Source organism: Rhinatrema bivittatum, chromosome 5, assembly GCF_901001135.1.
Source record: "Rhinatrema bivittatum chromosome 5, aRhiBiv1.1, whole genome shotgun sequence".
Taxonomy (NCBI): domain Eukaryota; kingdom Metazoa; phylum Chordata; class Amphibia; order Gymnophiona; family Rhinatrematidae; genus Rhinatrema; species Rhinatrema bivittatum.
Window position 1 is genome coordinate 96,158,771 of NC_042619.1, and position 18,207 is coordinate 96,176,977.

Consider the following 18,207-nt stretch of genomic DNA (forward strand, 5'->3'; position numbering starts at 1 on the left):
ACCCCCGGCATCTAGTTTAAATGCCTTATGACATAGGATTTGAATTTATCTCTTAGGATCCTTTTTCCTACCACAGACTGATGTAAGCCATCCTTGGCAAAGAGCTTTTTACTGTTCCATACACGGCCCTAGCCCCCAAAATATCCAAAACTTTGTTCCTTACACCAGGATTTGAGCCATACAATGACGATATCAATATGGCTTAGCCATGTTATAAAACAGGCTGAACACCGTACATGTGCGCATAATGTTAAAAGGACGTGTGCACACAAAGGCCACATCTAGCCCGTAAGTCGAAGAAATTTCATACATTTAGGGATAGGACTTACAACCCCTCCTAATTTTATTGGCACCCTTCCCCCCATGTTAGCGTCAACCCGTAAAACCCTGCTGCTTGGTCTACATTTTTTTTATTTTACTACTTACACGTCCTCCATGGCAGAAGTAAATTTACATGGCAGGGAACCACAGCAGGTACCTGTACGCGTAGAACATTTTTTGGCCAGGCCCCGACATGCCTACGCCTCGCCCAGACCACACCCACGCTCCACCCCTTTTTAGAATCTTTTCCTTTGGCCGCGCAGTAGGAGATACACATGTCCATGGGCGGCTTATAAAATAAGCTCATCGTGCATCAGCCATCAGCTTTCGGCACACATAGGGCTTTTAAAATCTACCTGTAACTGCTTAACTTTCTCCCTTATGCCGAAACCCACCACCCCGGGTTATCCATTTTGTAACTGGATAAATTTGTGCACTTTGCACATTTGATTTAGCCATTAAAGTTGACCTGTTAAGGGGCAAGGTGGTTGAAGCTGAGTATCAGGGGGAACCAGGGCTCAAATCTCATTTCTCCCAATGACACTCCTTGGGCATGGTACTTTACCTCCCATTGTTTTTAAAATTCACCTGTTACTGTAACTGAATTTCAAATAATTCTATGAACCACCTTCAGCATCATTTGGAAAGGCAGGCAAAAAAAATAAAATTAATAAATACAAAATAAAAAATTTGACCCCCTAGATGAAGAAATGGAATTTGGCATACAGCAAAAGCCGAATTATCTGGCATGCCCAGGGAATAGTCCATGCCGTTAATTTAATATCTTTGTTATCTGAGAGCCCCTTCATCCTGCCCCAGGCAGCAAGCAGCCTGCAGGTGAGGGGGTTGATGCTGGAGAGGACAGAATATAGAGCAGAGCAGAGAAAAGCTACTCTGCTCCTCTCCTCTTCACTCTTGTCCTTTGCAGGGAACAAGAGGGGAGAGGTGATGCAATAGCGGACAGAGCACAGACAAAAGCTACTCTGCTATTTAAATAAACCTCTCCTCTCCCCTTCCCTCCTGCCCTCTGCAGAAAATGGGAGGGGACACGTGATGCAGTTGTGGACAGAGCAGAGAACAGCTGAGGGCGCTCATGAACACTGATCAGCATTCTATTTAAACCTTCTCGGTTGAGCGCTGAATAGAGGGACTTTCACTGTATCATCTTCTTCAAACATGGAAATCAATTTTCTTAACTTAGCACCAGATGTATTGCTGAAGAGTGGCACGAGGAAGAATAACAAAACTGGGAAAAGCCATCCATGTATTGCATATTATCTATAAACCTAAGTTTGATGAAAAGAGTTGTCCTAAAGTTAAGTGCAGTAAATTAACTGAGGATACGTGAGGTCTGTTCTGTGATTTGATCAGATAGAGAGAATTGCAAAAAAGCAAAGCTACAAGGTCTTTTCTGCAAGAGACTATGGAGCTGATGTTCTAAATGGTAATAAGCGTAGGACAGAAAAAAAATCACTTGTAATTCCTAATTTACTTATTTTTTCTTTCTTTCTTTGCTAATTTGTCTTATAAACTGCTTTGCCAGCCAATTTAGGCGCTCTAACGCTGGGTACAAAATTTAAAATTAGGGAGGATAACGTTCAGACAGCTGAGCGAGACCCATATAGGCGAGTCTATGATTGTGCAAAAAACTACTCCTATATTTTATAACCTATGCATATATAATATATGCAGGTTATAAAATATGTGCAAATGTGTAGCAGACTGGGCTTTTAAATGTTAGAAAAGCCCACATTGATCAGGTCAATGAGTCACGTGAACCTTTCCAGCACATAAGGAGTAAAATAAACACAAATGTCACTTTGCACACAAACACAGCAAATTGTGTTCATTGTGAAAGTGTGCACTGTTTGGCATTTCAGCAAACAAAGTGACATATGCAAAATGTTTCTTCTTTGCAAAGGGTAAAATTTTGTGTTTTATTTTACAGGTGCAAAATTGCATTCAAATTAATAATGAATGATTTGCTGTGATGCAAAATCATGCAAAGCCACTCATTAATTATTAGCACATAACAAAACAACATGCAAAACTTGCTTTGCGGGCCCGATAAAAAAAAAATAACACATTTTAATGGGATGTAGTTTTATTTTTAAACAAAATTTTCCATAGCGAACCTTTGCATGCTTTTTTCCTTCCAGATTTATTTGCAAATAAGTCCGCGTTAAACCCTATGAAAATTATATGAAGCGACTTAATTTGCAATTTATTCACTTTCCTAGATCTCCATTGATTGCCCCATTAGAATTACTTAAACATTTTTCTTAGAGGTTTTGCAGGTTCCAGCTGGGTCCTTTCCCCCATATCTAAGGTTTATTATCATCCTACTCAAGGTCAGGAACCTTCTGAAGAGGGTATAGTGCGGGAGGAGGCTCAGCCAGCTGAACTGGAATTGCCTAACTTCCTACAAGTTTCTAATATAGAATTTAGAGCTACCTTATTGGTAGTTTTTGTTCTAGAATCTGATAGAGAGCGGACATTGAAGATGTTTTTCGTACTAAAAGTAAAATATTTATAGGTCATATAGAGGGGCCATTTTCCCAGACATATCCAGCGTAACGCAGTCCAAGAGGAAAGCGCTTTTGCTGTTTAAAGAGAGGGTTATTGCTTTGCGGTTTAGCTTTATATTGCAATTTCCATGTAAATGTTTGGTAAATCTGGGCATGTTAGGTATTTGTTCCAGGACCCTAAACAATTGGAAGCCTTTCTTCAGGCAAAAGCTTCACCTTTTGATTCTGTCCATAGTCTCTAGAGAACTTAATGAGCTGTAGATATGAATCGCTATTTATTATAGTTTTCTTTGTAACTGGCTTCTCTCATTTCCTCGGTATTCGAGGTTTAATTTATGTTAACATTGCTTTTGGCTGTTACTTGGTGATGTATTATTTCTTGCATTGCTGGAGTCAAGTATTTTTGATGATGCTAGAAAAATGTAATAAAAAGATTTAAACATGAGTCCTGGCAAACTATCCAGAAAGTTTTGTTCCCATTAGTACATTAACCTCAAGCCCTGATTCATTCATTTATTTACGTAGAGGAATTTGGTAACCCAAGTAATTATTTTAATTGGAAGTCAAACCCTTTCATAGAGATGGGCTAGGCTAATACAGCTGTACGTTGCTAATGCTGATACTAACACACTTTGAAATGTACAGATGCATGGAATCGTGCCAGCAGTGTAAAGACTGCAGTTCTGGGAATGTTTTCCAAACATCTGAGTAGACCCAGGTATTTCATACAAGAAGAAATACCTAATTGTGATGTTTGTGTAGTTCTCCCCTCTGTGGGAAGGGGGGCCACTATTCCATGCCCTGCAGAGCATTGACCCACTCGTAGCAGGGATGAGGCATGGGTTCTGTGAACTAGGATTCAACCTGTAGGGCCACTAAGAGGCTCATTTTCACAGTTCACCAAAATAAATAGCCCACACTCCAGGTTATGTCTTCCAAAGAGACAGATTGTTTTACTGAAAAAACACTCCCTCCAAAATCAGCAAGTAGAGAATCAAGCATAGTCCAGAGTAATCAAATGCACAGACAGAAGACAGTTTCTTCCAGTATCTCAAAAATCACATATACAGGACAGTGTTCTTACTTTCCAAATCACAAGGGACTCCATTATCACTTCTCAGCAAGGTCCCAGAATCTACAGCCCTCCCCAAGAATAGGGAAATAATCCTCTTCAGGTTTCCACAGTTCCTCACTAGTGACAAGCTGACAGCAGGGCAGTCCTCTCCCCGATCTCTGGGTCATATTCCTCTCCGTTACTCATACAGGGCAGCCACCTCCTCTGCAGATCAGTTTGAATCCCAGAGCAGATCCAGCCTTTTGGCTGCTCTCCCTGGGTTCCTTCATGACATCTCTCTGACTCCCTTGAGTCTTCTTAGTCTCCGACTCCTCCCGGTGACTTGTGCAACCACTCTCCTTCCACTGACCCACCCTACAGGAGATGGACCATCCTGTCACTAGAACAAAGCACAGTGAAGTCAGAAGAGTGTCACACTTGTAAGTCCTATGACTCAGTATTTTATTTATTTAAAAAAAAAAATGTGCATATCACACTAGCCCAATTTCAAGGCCATTAACAGAAAACATAGATAAAAAGAAGATAAACCACACAAGAAAACATAATGACAGACCTTGCTAATACCTCCTGCCTTATTATTCTTTCCCTGAAAGCTGTTAAACATGGCCTCAGACTTCCACCCCTAAAAATCTGAGGGTTCAATCAGATGTTCATTTACATTTCTGCTAGCTGAAAAGCCCGCCTGAAGATCACATACTCATTTACCCTTTGTGAATATTCTTGGAAACTCATGACACTAGCATTGCACACGCAAATGCTAAATCTGCAGTGGTACCCAGCATGCGTCTCTCCCAACGTCTGTTGGCTGTTACTGTGGGAAACATTAGGGCAGAGGTATCGGGGTAAAAAAAAGCAGCTGCTGTGGCTGTTCCTGTTGCATACTTAACAACTGTTCTTTTGTTGTAGGCTGAAGTAAATGTTATATTGGAAGAAAAAATCCAGGTTCTCCAGCAGCAAAATGAGGATCTCCGAGCTAGAATTGATCAGAATGCCGCTGTGACAAGGTTTGTCAGGGGACGTGGATTGCCCTCTGTTCTGTCTTGTCCTTCTGATTATCTAAATGCCTTTTCTGTCATTTCCTGAAGTTAAATATTTAAAAAAAGACAAAGTCTTTTTCCTTTCTTTCAGCCTTCCTTTCTTCCATCCACAGTTTCTTCCTTTCCAAGCTCAGCTCATAGAATTGTTGGGTTAGTCTCTGACTCTGAACAATTGTTTCATCCCCGTATCGTTAAACCTCCCTAAGCCTACCAGCTACCAAGTGGTAAACGAACGTAGCACCAGGTCTTGAAGCAGAGGAAAGAGCAAATGTTAGCAAGCTCATACCAAGATTCCTGCAGCTCATTGCCCATGGATCTTCCTCCCTCTGCCCTTTGCTCCCCACAGGTGATGAAAAGTGCCTTTTCTACCTTCATCTTTAACAAACCTTGGCTTGCTCATTGCTCCTTCTCCCTGTGGTCGCCCGAGCACAGCCGGGAGTACAAAAAGGAGGTCAAACTCTGGCTGATTCCACACAAACAAACTCTTTTATTTGCAAGCAAAAAAACCACACAGAGGCCGCTTACCTCAGCAGTTTCACAAAAATCCAGTGTACACAGTTCTTACTTGAGCTGGCTTCCTACCTTCTCTTGGGGGCCTCCCCAGCCTTGGGGGCCCTGCCTTCATATCCAAGGCTGCAGGGATCCTCCCTGGCCCAGAATCCCTTGCTGGGATGGCTCTTAAGGAAGACCAGACCAGGTAGTTGTTAGCCGGTCCTTTAAGGTGTTCTGAGGGAGTTTTATACACTCCCTCACCCTCGCCACAGTAAATATTGGCTTTCAGCTTCTTAGCTTTCCTTTTATAGCATTCTGTAGTCCTGGTCTTATGGTTGTGCTTCAGTTTCCACTACTGGGGCTCTCCATGTTAATCTATCCCCCATCAAGTGTGACAGGCGCCAGCCTTTGGGTAGGGCATGCTGGGTGATTGCCCGGGGTGCTGTGAGCCGAGGGGATCCCTGAGCGCTCAGTGCTGCTGGCATGGCCTGTTATACTGAATTGCTGGCAGGAAACCGATTTTCGCCCATGGTGCCCATTTGGCACTATAAATTTGTCATATCTGTCCCACGACACTGTAATAATCTCTTCTCCCACCAACTTGGTCTCCTTCTACATTGGTGACATTCTATTAGCTATTCCCAAAGTTTGCCAAATATAGCTGTCATTTTCTGTATAAAGCATCTAAGACGAAGGCAGCATGAGAAAAACGATGAGATTAAAATTAACATTCACTGTAATAGAAAATAGCTTCTTAGATACAATTGCATATTGTTAATAAAATCAATGCAACTCGTTGTTTCGCTGCTTCAATAAGAGTCACAAAGCAAAACCTATTGCTCTCAAAGAGGTCAATTTTTGGTGCCCTTTCCCTGGGTAAGTAGACATTTACCAGCATAAGCTCACTGAATATTGTCCTCACTCAGTCCAGCTAAAAGTAGGAAGGGGGCTCCCTGGCATGCATGCTTTTCGCTGAATTGAGGGGAGACGGTGCTTGTGGTGCATTTTGGGCAGAATCAGAAAACAACACATGTAAATTGCATTTCCAAATTTGTGCACATCATTTTATATTCAAATTTTATCTGCACAAACAGCAGATGCTGCAACCTTCGGGTACTTCGTAGCCCTGACAGTTTTCAAAGGGAAAGCATTGCATGCCTTTTTTTGATTATTAGTCTCAGGGTCCATGGTTACAAACATTTTCCCAAAAAGCTTATGACTTCTGTGTGCAAAACCAAAAGCTGATATCATACAAATTAGCTCTCGGCTCTTCCTGTCCCCAAAGGATTATCAAGTTCTTCTGACCAGGTATCGTAGCGTAGTTTGAATCTTCTCCTCTATGAAAATGGGAGGTTCCACTTGTTCCAATGACTCTAACGTCCTCTCTCGTAACTTTGCCAAGCTTTCCCAAGATTTTGCTCTGTGTGCACTCGCCTTGCATGTGACGTCTTCCAGTGCAAATGCACAGGATTGCAGAAAACGGTACTCATGTCCAAAACTTCTTTTCACCGAAAAACAGAGAGCTTAAATTTCCCTGCAAGAATTTTGTATCCTTCCTCTCCCATCACCCAGCCGCCGCCGCATGTTGAAAGCACGTAGAATGCACCCAAAGCAACGTTGGTTTAAAGTAGTTAAATGTTCTACCTTTGCTGTTTTTAGGCAGCTGTCTGAAGACAATGCCAATCTTCAGGAAAGCGTGGAAAAAGAAAGTGAGGAGAAGAAGAGGCTGAGCAGAACCAACGAAGAACTGCTTTGGAAGCTGCAGACGGCAGAGCCTATGAGTCCCGTCAGACTGTCTCCATCGTCGCCTCTTTATCGCTCGGCATCCGGCTCTCTTTCTCCCTCGAAAGTCAACACCGCATCGAGATGACATGGTCACCACCCACCATATGGCTTTAGAGCATTTCCTAGACACCCAGAATGCTGTCTGAGAAAACACAGTAAATTAGCAGGGTCTGTTACTGCAAGCATGCTTTGTAGCTGCATTACTGTAGATAGGATTCCGTTGAAAGATGTTCATCCTATTGGCACGCTGGTATCTTAGGCCATTACATCCAGTGCAGGCTGATGAGTAAACTGTTTGCCATGGTTCAGACCAAAAGGGAACAAAAATATATTACAACTGATTGTTCCTATGAACTGAACTTCAGCTTTCATTATCAGTATTTCAGGTTACAAAAAGATAATAGATTCGCAGAGTATAACAATATATCTTGACAGGGATACAAAATGTTCTTCATTTCATTTCTTGATATTACCAGATGACCCTAAGTGCTGATACAAACTTTGTGCCTAAAATATGTACCTAAACAAGATGCATTCCCATCCAGCTTCCCAGGAATATTTCTACCCAAAATGAAAAGAAAAAAAAAAAAGAAAAAAAGGTTTCTGACTACAAGAAGCATCTTTCAGCCTTACCACCAAGTGGTACTTTTATACCATTGAACACCAGCGATTTAAAATTGAAAAACAAGAGCTGCCTTCCAAAACAATCTGCTCCTCAGCCAGCTTGTGAGATCGTTATTAGCACTTTGATTTGCAGTTTGAATTCTTATCAGTGCCAGTGTTTTATCATCTGAAATGGTAGTTATGAGAGGAGATATGGGCAGCAGTCCTGGTCTTCGCAGCTGAGAACTGAATTCCAGTGAATTTTCAGTTCGATTTCATTACTGTTATCTTGGGTAGACAAATTTAGATTTTAAAATAGATTTCCGAAGTAAAGGAAACCAGGAAACTTGGAATTCCAAACTCTCTACCTTTATCGTAGCATGTTACATTAAGACGATGAACCTAGACAGCTCCTGGCATCATGGCACTAGAACCACCCAACCCAAAAAGTGACCCTGAGACAAAGACTGTGGACTTTTATTGGTCTGCAAAATTGGGTCCTGTCCCTTAGAATGGTTGGTTGTGAGCTATCCCGCAAACAAACTGGTAAATTATTTTCAGCATCTGTATCCCAAACCAGGTGTACGGTAAGTATGATTAGACATGACATAGCTTCAAAGTCTGCCAAAACAGGGACCTTATAAAACTGCAAGTGATCAGCCATGCTGTGTGGCACCTTCTTTGGCCATGAAAGGGAGATTTTTTTTTTTTCAGATTTTTAGAAATGTAAAAACCTTGTTGTAGTAATGCATTGGTTTAGGAACATGATTCAGAAAAGAACGGGTGGATTTTCTTTTTAAGATCGATTGATGCTTATCTTTTTTTTTTTTATTGTTTACATCACAAAAGCAGACACCCTGTGCATGTGGCTCCTGATTTAACAAACAGAAATTGGACCCTGTTCAAATATAGCAAGCTAGTAGGCTGAGTAGTACAAAAATTTGGAAAGGGTCAGGAAGAAATTATTAAAAGAACATTCAACTGTTTGAATATCTAACATACTGTGTAACAAAGTCAATTCACTCGGAAAAGAACGCTACTGAACTCCATGCAAGAAATCGGAGCCTTTCCCAAGGCACAGACACACAATGACCCTCTTTGTTCAGAATGTGGCCTCTTAAACATAATTGCATTTTCCAGAATTGCTTCTGTCTTTCAGCTCACTGTGAAACGGGTATCACAAATGCAGCATGAAACGTACGTGGCTTAATTGTTTTCACTTCTCTTTTATAGGGTTCCTGACATCACAAACACTTCTGTGAACCTTCTTTAAACGCAGAGGGTAATCTGCTGATTGCAGGAGATGCTCCATAGTCAGCAACCATAAAATAAATGTTAAAAAGTCTAAAACCAAATAAGATATATTTGCAATACCTGCTTTACAGTCAGCTTCAAGCCATTTTTTTCTTGTATCTTCAGTTAATGTTTGCCTTTAGTTATTAGTAGCATTGAAAAGTGATACCAAGTGGTAGTGAGAGATAAAGGTTTTCCCAACTATAAGGTCTGCTGAAGAAACCTGGTTGCTCTGAAGCATTTTCTTATTGACTTAAGACTTGGAGGGATTCCAGGTCAAAAAGGGAACTATGCCAGGGACAAATCACCACTGATGTATGTGATCTCGTCCTCTGTACACACACATACACATATCTGTGAACCAGAAGAGCATGCACCTGTCCCCAGTGTAAACACAGAAAGGCAAGAAAAACATTATTCCATTAAAAAAAAAGTCAATTGAAGTTAGTATTTCATATTAATTTAGCATTTTAGAAGTACTCATAATTGAGTGACGTTGCTGCTGTGATGCCTGCCATGTTGATTTCTAGGAAGGAGCTCAGAAAATACAGAGTTCCATTAGTTATCATACGCACATCCCGACCAGTAGAAATTAGATTGCTGTTTTAAGTAATTCTATGGTCATTTTTATTTATCTGTGTCTTTACATTGTATATGTGGGCATTTTTGTAGAATAGCTTGTGTCATATTGACTAAATTATTTAGGTACGATATGATGATGTTTCCACATTTAGCGACTACAGTCAAGGACTCAGTGTAACTAGGAGAGTTCCGACTACGTGCACAGGCAGCTAGAATTTGTGAAATGCCCAGCCACACTCCACTGCACGTTACGACAGAGTAAAACACAATCAGTGTTAATTATGTTCAACTTAACTATTCTCTTTTATGAAAAGGTTCAGAATGCCGAATACAGGTGGTGAATACTGAATGGTCTGGCCACGTAAATTAATAATAATAATAATCAGGATCCATACAGATAACATTTAAAGCTTGTTTCCAAATCCAGCCAGTTCATAATAGAAATAAACCTCCCTGGGGTCACACCCTTATCTATATCATTACACTTTCTGGCTTTTGCCCTCATGCCTCACAACCTTTTAGACAGGGAGATGGCAGTTTTCAAGTGATTACAACCAGGTAACTAAATAGTTAACACAGGTAAAATGGGTGACTGAAAATGCCCCTCCCCATTGTGGGGGTAAAAGTGCCCATGAGGTTTCACCACAAAAAGGAAGGGCTGGTGGCAGGAGGGCAGCACCGATTTTGTACCTGCTGTAGGCTGGCTGTAAAGTTTGAGAGCGCAGAAGTGCCAGCAGCCGGCCCCCCTTAAATTTCCCCTTTGAAAATTCACTTGCAGGGATTTTGAAAATTGCCCGCCTAGTTGCATGGTTCGCTCTTAACTGTTCAAAACTAGCTACACGTGTGCACGTACTTTGCAGCTGCTGTTTGCGCGAGGTGAAACACCATGGGGTAGATTTTAAAAGAAGCGGGCGCGGGGTACATTTGTGCGCGCTACCTGGCGCGCACAAATGTACACCCGATTTTATAACATGCGCTGCCGCGCGCATGTTATAAAATCCGGGGTCGGCGCGCGCAAGGGAGTGCACACTTGTGCACCTTGCATGCGCCGACCCCTAGGGGAGCCCCAATGGCTTTCCCCGTTCCCCCCACCACCTTCCCCTCCCTTCCCCTATCTAACCCACCCCCCAGCCCTACCTAAATCCCCCCCACACACACATTGTTTGACTTTTTACGCCTGCCTCTGGCAGGCGTATCTTGCGTGCACCGGCCAGCTGCTGGTGCGCCAAGCCCCGGCACAGCCGCTGTGCCGGAGGCCTCGGTCCCGCCCCCAGACCAGCGCCTCACCCATGCCCCCCTTTTTCAAAGCCCCGGGACATACACGTGTCCCGGGGCTTGCGCACGCTGCCGAGCCTGTGCAAAATATGCTCGGCGCGCGCAGGGGTTTTGAAAGGGTTATGCGCATAACTTATGCGCGTAACCCTTTTAAAATCTACCTCACTGATTTGGGCTCTGAACAGTCTGTGGCCTACTGGCGGGAGATGCTGCCTCGATTTGCCCGCTCCGGGACATAGTAACAAAGCTCCTGCTGCTTGCACATCGGCTTTGCTTTGACAGTCCTCTTAGACATCCATAGACATCCCCATAGACGCAAAATAAGAAAAACCCTTTAGTACCTCAGGCCCCATAGACTGCAGCTCCATTATGGATGAAATGTTGCCAGATGGCCTGGGAATGAGCAAGATTTTCCAAGACTCTAGGTGCAAGAGTATTTGGCGCTCTAGACGAGCCTTTGGTCATGAACCGTTAACTTATGGCATTTGCTCCAGCACAGCGTTCCCTTCTTTGGCAGTATTGGCTCTCCCCCTCCGAGCCTCATGCTGGTGGGGTTTTGCTGCACCCCCCCCCCCCCCCCAAATTTTGGGGATCTAGGCGACCACCTAGTTTGCCTAATGGAAGTACCTGGAGGGAGTCCTCCAGGTACTTCCTCTGGCCACCCTGAAATGATTTTCCTTCACCATTGAGCAAACTTTCCCAACCCTCTCCTCGAGGCACACCTAACCAGTCGGGTTTTCAGGATATCCATAATAAGCATGCATGAGACAGATTTGCAAATATTGGAGACTTAGGGCCGGATTTTAAATGCCCTGCGCGCGTAAATCCGGCCGGATTTACGCGTGCAGGGCCCTTGCGCGCCGGCGCGCCTATTTTGCATAGGCCGCCGGCGCGAGCACAGCCCCGGGACGCGGTTCGGGGCAGGACCGGGGGCGTGGCGCCGGCCCGGGGGCATGGTCGAGGCCTCTGACCAGCCCCTGGGTCGGGTGATGGCGCGCCAGCAGCCCGCTGGGGTGCGCAGATTTACGCCTGCTGAAAGCAGGCGTAAATCTGGCAACAAAGGTGGGGGGGGGGGGGGGTTAGATAGGGCCGGGGGGGTGGGTTAGGTAGGGGAAGGGGGGGGAAGGTGGGGGGAGGGCGAAGGAAAGTTCCCTCCGAGGCCACTCCGATTTCGGAGCGGCCCCGGAGGGAACAGGCAACGCGCGCAGGTTGCACAAATGTGCACCCCCTTGTGCGCGCCGACCCCGGATTTTATAAGATACGCGCATAGCCGCGTATCTTATAAAATCCAGCGTACTTTTGTTCGCGCCTGGTGTGCGAACAAAAGTACGCGCTCGCACAAAATTATAAAATCTACCCCTTAGGGTATGCCAATCTATCTCATGCATATTCATTGTGGAAACCTGATTGCCTGGAGAAGAGAAGGACTGCCATAGAAGATTTTCTTTGGCACTCACTCCTCTGACAAATGGGGACAAGGCCTGCCCATCTCAGCTGTGATTTTTTATCAGGAAAGCATGGATACTTGGAATGCCAACTTGTATGAGAATCTCAATAGCAGAAACCTTATCTTGCCATGTTATCTTTATCAGTTTCCTCAGACGACCCATATGGAAATGGTGCACCTTTATAGCATGTGAGTCAATTTTAAAAGAGTTTAGATGCCTAACTTTGGGAATTAGGAGCCGAAATTGGCACCTTTGAAAATTGACTAGGGCTGTATTCCCAAATTTAGCTGCTTATTTTCACTAGGATCATAAATGCAAGCACCCAATAAGTGGGTGAGGGCAGGGGCAAGTGCTGGGGCAGTAAGTTAGATACTAAGCACTGCTTTTCAGTGCTAGGTTCCTAAATGTTGACAAATTGGAGACCTAAATTTAGGCCCCTATACTGAGGGGCCTAGATCAGGCATGCATTGTTCTTTGAACACTGGCCTCATGGCATCTGGACACCATCTAGGTTTCATAGGTATACAAGCAGAGCGGGCAACACAACAGCTTTGCAGATCTTCAGTTTTGCTTTTCACCTGATACCTCTGCATTTCCACACATTTGTGTGTTGTCTGCCAAAGGCAACGAGCACTGTGAAAAGTGACGCAGGGACAACTTTCAGTCAGGTCGATCTACCCAGGTATATCCCTTTGAAAATTATCCTTAGAATCTGCTAAAGATGCCCAGATGGTCATGACTTATTGTTTAACTGGGCTGCCCTGGACTTCACATCCTGATCTTATCATTCGCATGATTAATCTTGGGCTGAGATAACTCGGATGTACATAGGGTTTTGTGAAACCTCTAGAACGTTTTGAGAAGTTTTATATGTTTCATAAAAACCATTTGGGATCTATAAAAAAAACAAACAAGCTTTGAAGACTTTTCTAAAGAAATGAAAGGATTATTTTTCCCCCAAAGCACAGATGTGGGTATATGACATATGAGTTTGTAGTGAAAAGAAAATAAACAATGATATGCTTCCTCTAATCAGTTCTCATCCCATGTCATGAACATTCACTATTAACTACGCTGGCTCCAGATAGTAAGAGATGATATTTGTGCTGTGTGTGTGAAATAAGAGCTCCTAAACTGGGAATGCTCTTTTCAGAACTGAAAATATTGCTGTTAAGGATAATATTTACTGCTGGAGGAAAATCCAACCTGGTTTTTATGCCACAGCCCAAGCCCATAAAGTTCCAGTGCATTTGAAAATTATTTTGACAAAATGTTCTCCCATTTCTGTATGGCACCCCCTTTCTTAAATCTTTGTTTTCTTTTTCATTTGATCTGTTGTACTTTAGATATCACAAATATTTGTTTTTTTTATCCCTCCCTTTGCCACTTCTGCTAAACACAGAGAAACGTCATTTAAGTGGTATTAGATACTTATGCAACCTGATGTGTTCCATGCATATTGTTAAAAATGAATAGAAATAAAAAATATTTGATTTTTCTTTTTTTTATTTGCTGATAGAGATTTTATTGAACATTTGTTTATTTAAAAATAAATATAGATATTTGTATGCCTTGTTGTCTTGGCAGTTTCCTGCTGCTCCATTGGCCTTCCAGTTGATTCAGGACCAGCTCTATGTTGAATTATGGCACCATGAGCCCTTATTCTTCATCTCCTCCATTAACTTTAGCCCAGCCATGGCAATGACAGTCCTTGGTTGAGGGCCATGCACTGTGGTTCCCTCCATAATGCATAGTCAGGGATCCTAAGTCTGGCTCATTGGTGTTACTGAAGACGGATAGCCGAGTCTTCCCTCCTCTTGGGGGCTGAGAACCCTTCTTCTGCAGTATCCAAAGTCACAAGCAGCCTGGAGAATAGAGTCCTGTTCTGGAAGTCCAACTCCTGTCCTCTGCCAGTGAGCTCCAAGTCAGCCCTACAAATACTTTTTTTTAATTTTGTGGTGGAGGGAAAATAAGCCTTCCATATGAGCAGCAAAAGGTCATCTTTCATGCATCAGCCTCACCATTTATAACTGCCTAGGTTAAGGTATGATTGGAACATTAACTTGATATGATTATTTGAGGTGATAAGGCAGGGCCTTCCAAACCTATCTTGATGACAGCTGCATGAGATAAGTTTGCATGCATTGGAAACCCAGTACAATCAAATTTATCTCTAGGTTCATACTGAGCTGCTGTGTGGCTCAGCATATTAGCCAGTATCAGATGTGCTTATAAGCTGACTTACTAAGGATATTCAGTGCATGGCAGAACAGCTGAATATACCCAGCTATTTTAAAGTTAGCTGGATAAGTGTATTCAGCTAACTTTAGGACAGCCCTCTGTCCCGACGAGTTAACTGGATAAGTTATCCGACTAACTCAACTCCTCCCCCATCCGCCCATTTCCTGCCCAAGTTATCAGCTACAAATTTTGCCAGATTAGTGGGATTTATCCAGCTAAGTTTTTCTCAGTATCATGAATATGTAACCTGACCATCCTATCTCCTATAGAGCTTGCAGGATCTCTCAAGTGGTAGGCATTGGGTATGTCCTCCTCATCAGAACCTCTACTCTCCATGCTCTGATGTGACTCCAAAATGAAGACATCAGTCTTGTTTATTTTCTTGCATACATTTAACATGACTCACGGAAATGCCAGCTAGGAGGTAGATGTTCATAGTTCAATTAAATCCCAAATTGATACTGCACAAAAAAGATTTTAAATCTGTTTGATACAGTTATATCATCCAACATCAGGCATATTGCTCATTTAATCTGAGAGTTCGCAAAACACTGGACTTATGCAGCCCCATGGTACTCACAAAAAGATGGTTTGATTCATGCCTCAGTAAGAGGGGCTCAGTTAAATATTTTTGGCATAGTCCTTGCTGGAGCTTACAATTACTCTACACGGAGCTGGGTCCTTTAAGGCTGCATGCTGGAGAGACATCTTGCCTGATCCTAAGCACTCCAAAGAGTGACAACTAAAGCTGGAGCATATGCAGATAAAATAACACAAAACATTAGCAACCCCACAAGTGGTAATAGAGCACCATTTTAATTAGTAACCATGGGTTACACATATCCATTGCAGATATCCTGCAAACCCAACTAGCTGTGGAGTGCTGAAAGCAGGTTTGGGAAGCTAACACCGTATCCCCTGACTGTGCTTCTTGGTGTTGATGCTCATGCTAGTGCTTCGGCTGTAGTTCACATCAGTTGAGCCTCTGTTCCTGCCTGTACGAATCTGTGCCACAAGCCTTTATGCATGCAGCCTTCACCAATTCCAGGCCTTCCACTGCCAGTATATTGCTTAAACTGGGGTTCTCAACTCAGTCCTTGGGACATACCTAGTCATTAAGTTTTTCAATGTTTCCACAATGAAGATGAATGAGAGAGATTTGCATGCACTGCCTTCATTGTTATGTAAATGTATCTCATGGACATTCAGTGTGGATATCCTGAAAACCTGACTGGCTAGGTATGTCCCAAGGACTGGGTTGAGAACCGCTGGCCTAAGCAATACAGTGTAGATATAAAATCCCTGTTGCTGTTTATTTCATATTAAATTATGATCTTGACACTCATCAAATATTGAATATTTTCTAAAAGCTTTTTCAAGTGTCATATCTACAGATCAAGAGCTTTCAAATGAGCCCTGACAATAAAATCAGATAAAATAATGGAGGAGTACACAGGAAAGACAGATGACCGAGATTATTAAGGATTAGTATGATTTGCCATATATGTTTTCTTCACCCATTTTTAAGTCTAAATAACAATCCATAGACAACTTCCAGAATTTTAATCTTAAATATATTTATTAAATTTGATGGCTAGAAATGTTAGATTAAGCATACTTTTTAAATGGTCCTGAATTTAAAATAGGGCGATTAAAACCAATTTAAGATGGGGTTTTTTTTTTCCATAAAATATCTAAACCTACAGTGCAGCCACCCTCTGTTTCACAATCTAGATGATTGGTCAGAGCACAGATAAACACAGTGGAAAGCTGTTTGTATTGGAAATGGGTCTAAGTTTATGTGGGTCAGTGTGCCTTCTCCTTACACCTTTATGTTCTGTCCAAAAGAGAGAGTAACTAGAAGCATTTAAACCTGTGGCAAGAAAAATTAAATTGTCAGCAAGCTTTAAAAACACAATTCTGGGATGCTGCAGGGGGTGACACTCACAGCCAGTGGCATTCCCACCCCGGGTGACAGGAGTGGGATGCCAGCCGGGAAGTCGGCAGCCACGAGTGGAGCCCATCCCGCTCGTGGTGGAAGAAAGGCCCATGTAAGCTACGGGTCTGGAACCGGCAACTGCACAGCCTTTCCTTCTTCCCACCCGCGCGGCCCGGAAAAGGAAGTGGTGGGTCGGCATGGGCGGGCAAAAAAAAAAAAGGTCATGCAGTCGCGGCCTGAAGCAGAAGGAAGCTCAGGGCGTGTCCCCGTCGCACAAAGAGGCGGCACCAATGTTGTCTCCCCTCCCCCGCAGAGTCGCACCAGTCCCCGTGCGACTCTGCGGGGGAGGGGAGGGTTTGTCGCAGGGGATGAAGGAGGGAAACTGCTGCTGTACTTCTGGTGGGGAGCAGGTAGGAAGTGAGAGAGAGTGAGTTTGTGTCTGTGTGTGGGAGCGATTGAAGGAGGGCGCATGTTTGTGTGTGAAAGTTTGAGCCCGTGTGGAGAGGGGAACCGGAGATAACCGGGGGGGGGGGGGGGGGGGAGAAGTGACGGAGAGGAGATGGAGAAGTAAATCTGGGGTAGGAGGACAGAGAAGTGAATTTGGGGGGAGGGGATGGAAAAGTGAATGGGGGTGCCAAAGAAAGTATCCATCCCGGGTGCCAAATACTTTAGGTATGCCACTGCTCACAGAGTCACAGTCAATGGGGAAATCATCGGCCCACCCATTGCACAATAGTGCTACCCACAGGAGGCACTGAAGGTTCACATCTAAGGTGCTACAAAGGCAGCTATGGACTAGGGAGCCCCTCTAGGGCTCTGTCCCTGCAATGGCCGGGTCATAGAAAGATGAAGGAGTTGCCAAAGTGGGCGAAAATAAACCTGGTGTGTCAATGCTGACCCTCAGAAATGGCAGTGAGAAAATCTTGAGGCAGGTTCCAATCAAGCTCAGATGCAGAGGAAGGCAAATGAGGCCAAAAAGGGGGGTGGGGAAATAGCATTCTGGGGGTGGTAGAAATATTTTTATTGAAAATCCAAAACAGCAAAATACTAGAAAAGCTTTCCTTCATTATGAAGTTTAGAAAAAAATAAGGCAATTTTAAACATTGTAATACTATTTTATTCTGAATGTTTTCTTTTTCCCCCTCTCTGGGCTTTTGTGAAAAAGCAGTATATATGTATTTTAAATAATAATAATCATGATAAATACTCATCAGCCCAATGACACTACCTTTTGCACAATCTTATGATAACTTTCAGCAACCAACAACAAACTTAAAATAAATGGATTCCAATATGTTTAGATCAACAGAAGTATTTACCAAGTAAAATGAATTTTAAAAAAGGTCAAGTTAAAAAAAATATATCAACCTAATAAACGAAGCTTGACCGACGTGCCGCAAATGCGCAGTAGAGAGCAGCTCTACCACGCATGAGAGCACGTCAGTCACAGTGTGCCTCTTAAAAATAAAAATGGCGCTGTAGGAGCGGCGGCCGGAAGACAGGGAGCAGGGGCCCGAAGACCCAGAGCAGCAGGAGCTGCGGTGGCCCGAAGACCCGGAGTGGCGGCGGCATGCGCACGAGGGAGGGA

General features: G+C 43.4%; 1 protein-coding gene across 2 annotated transcripts in view; it reads left to right on the forward strand.

Moving 5' to 3' along the window:
- Positions 1 to 7,862, forward strand: part of LOC115092095 (microtubule-associated tumor suppressor candidate 2-like) — a 404,152-nt gene extending 396,290 nt beyond the window's left edge. For both annotated transcript variants that reach the window (XM_029602617.1, XM_029602618.1), the window contains exons 11-12: positions 4,831 to 4,928; positions 7,113 to 7,862. In XM_029602617.1, the coding sequence (XP_029458477.1) occupies positions 4,831 to 4,928; positions 7,113 to 7,323 (309 nt within the window). In that variant the 3' untranslated portion in view covers positions 7,324 to 7,862. The remainder of the gene's footprint in view (positions 1 to 4,830; positions 4,929 to 7,112) is intronic.
- The last annotated feature ends 10,345 nt before the right edge of the window (positions 7,863 to 18,207 follow it).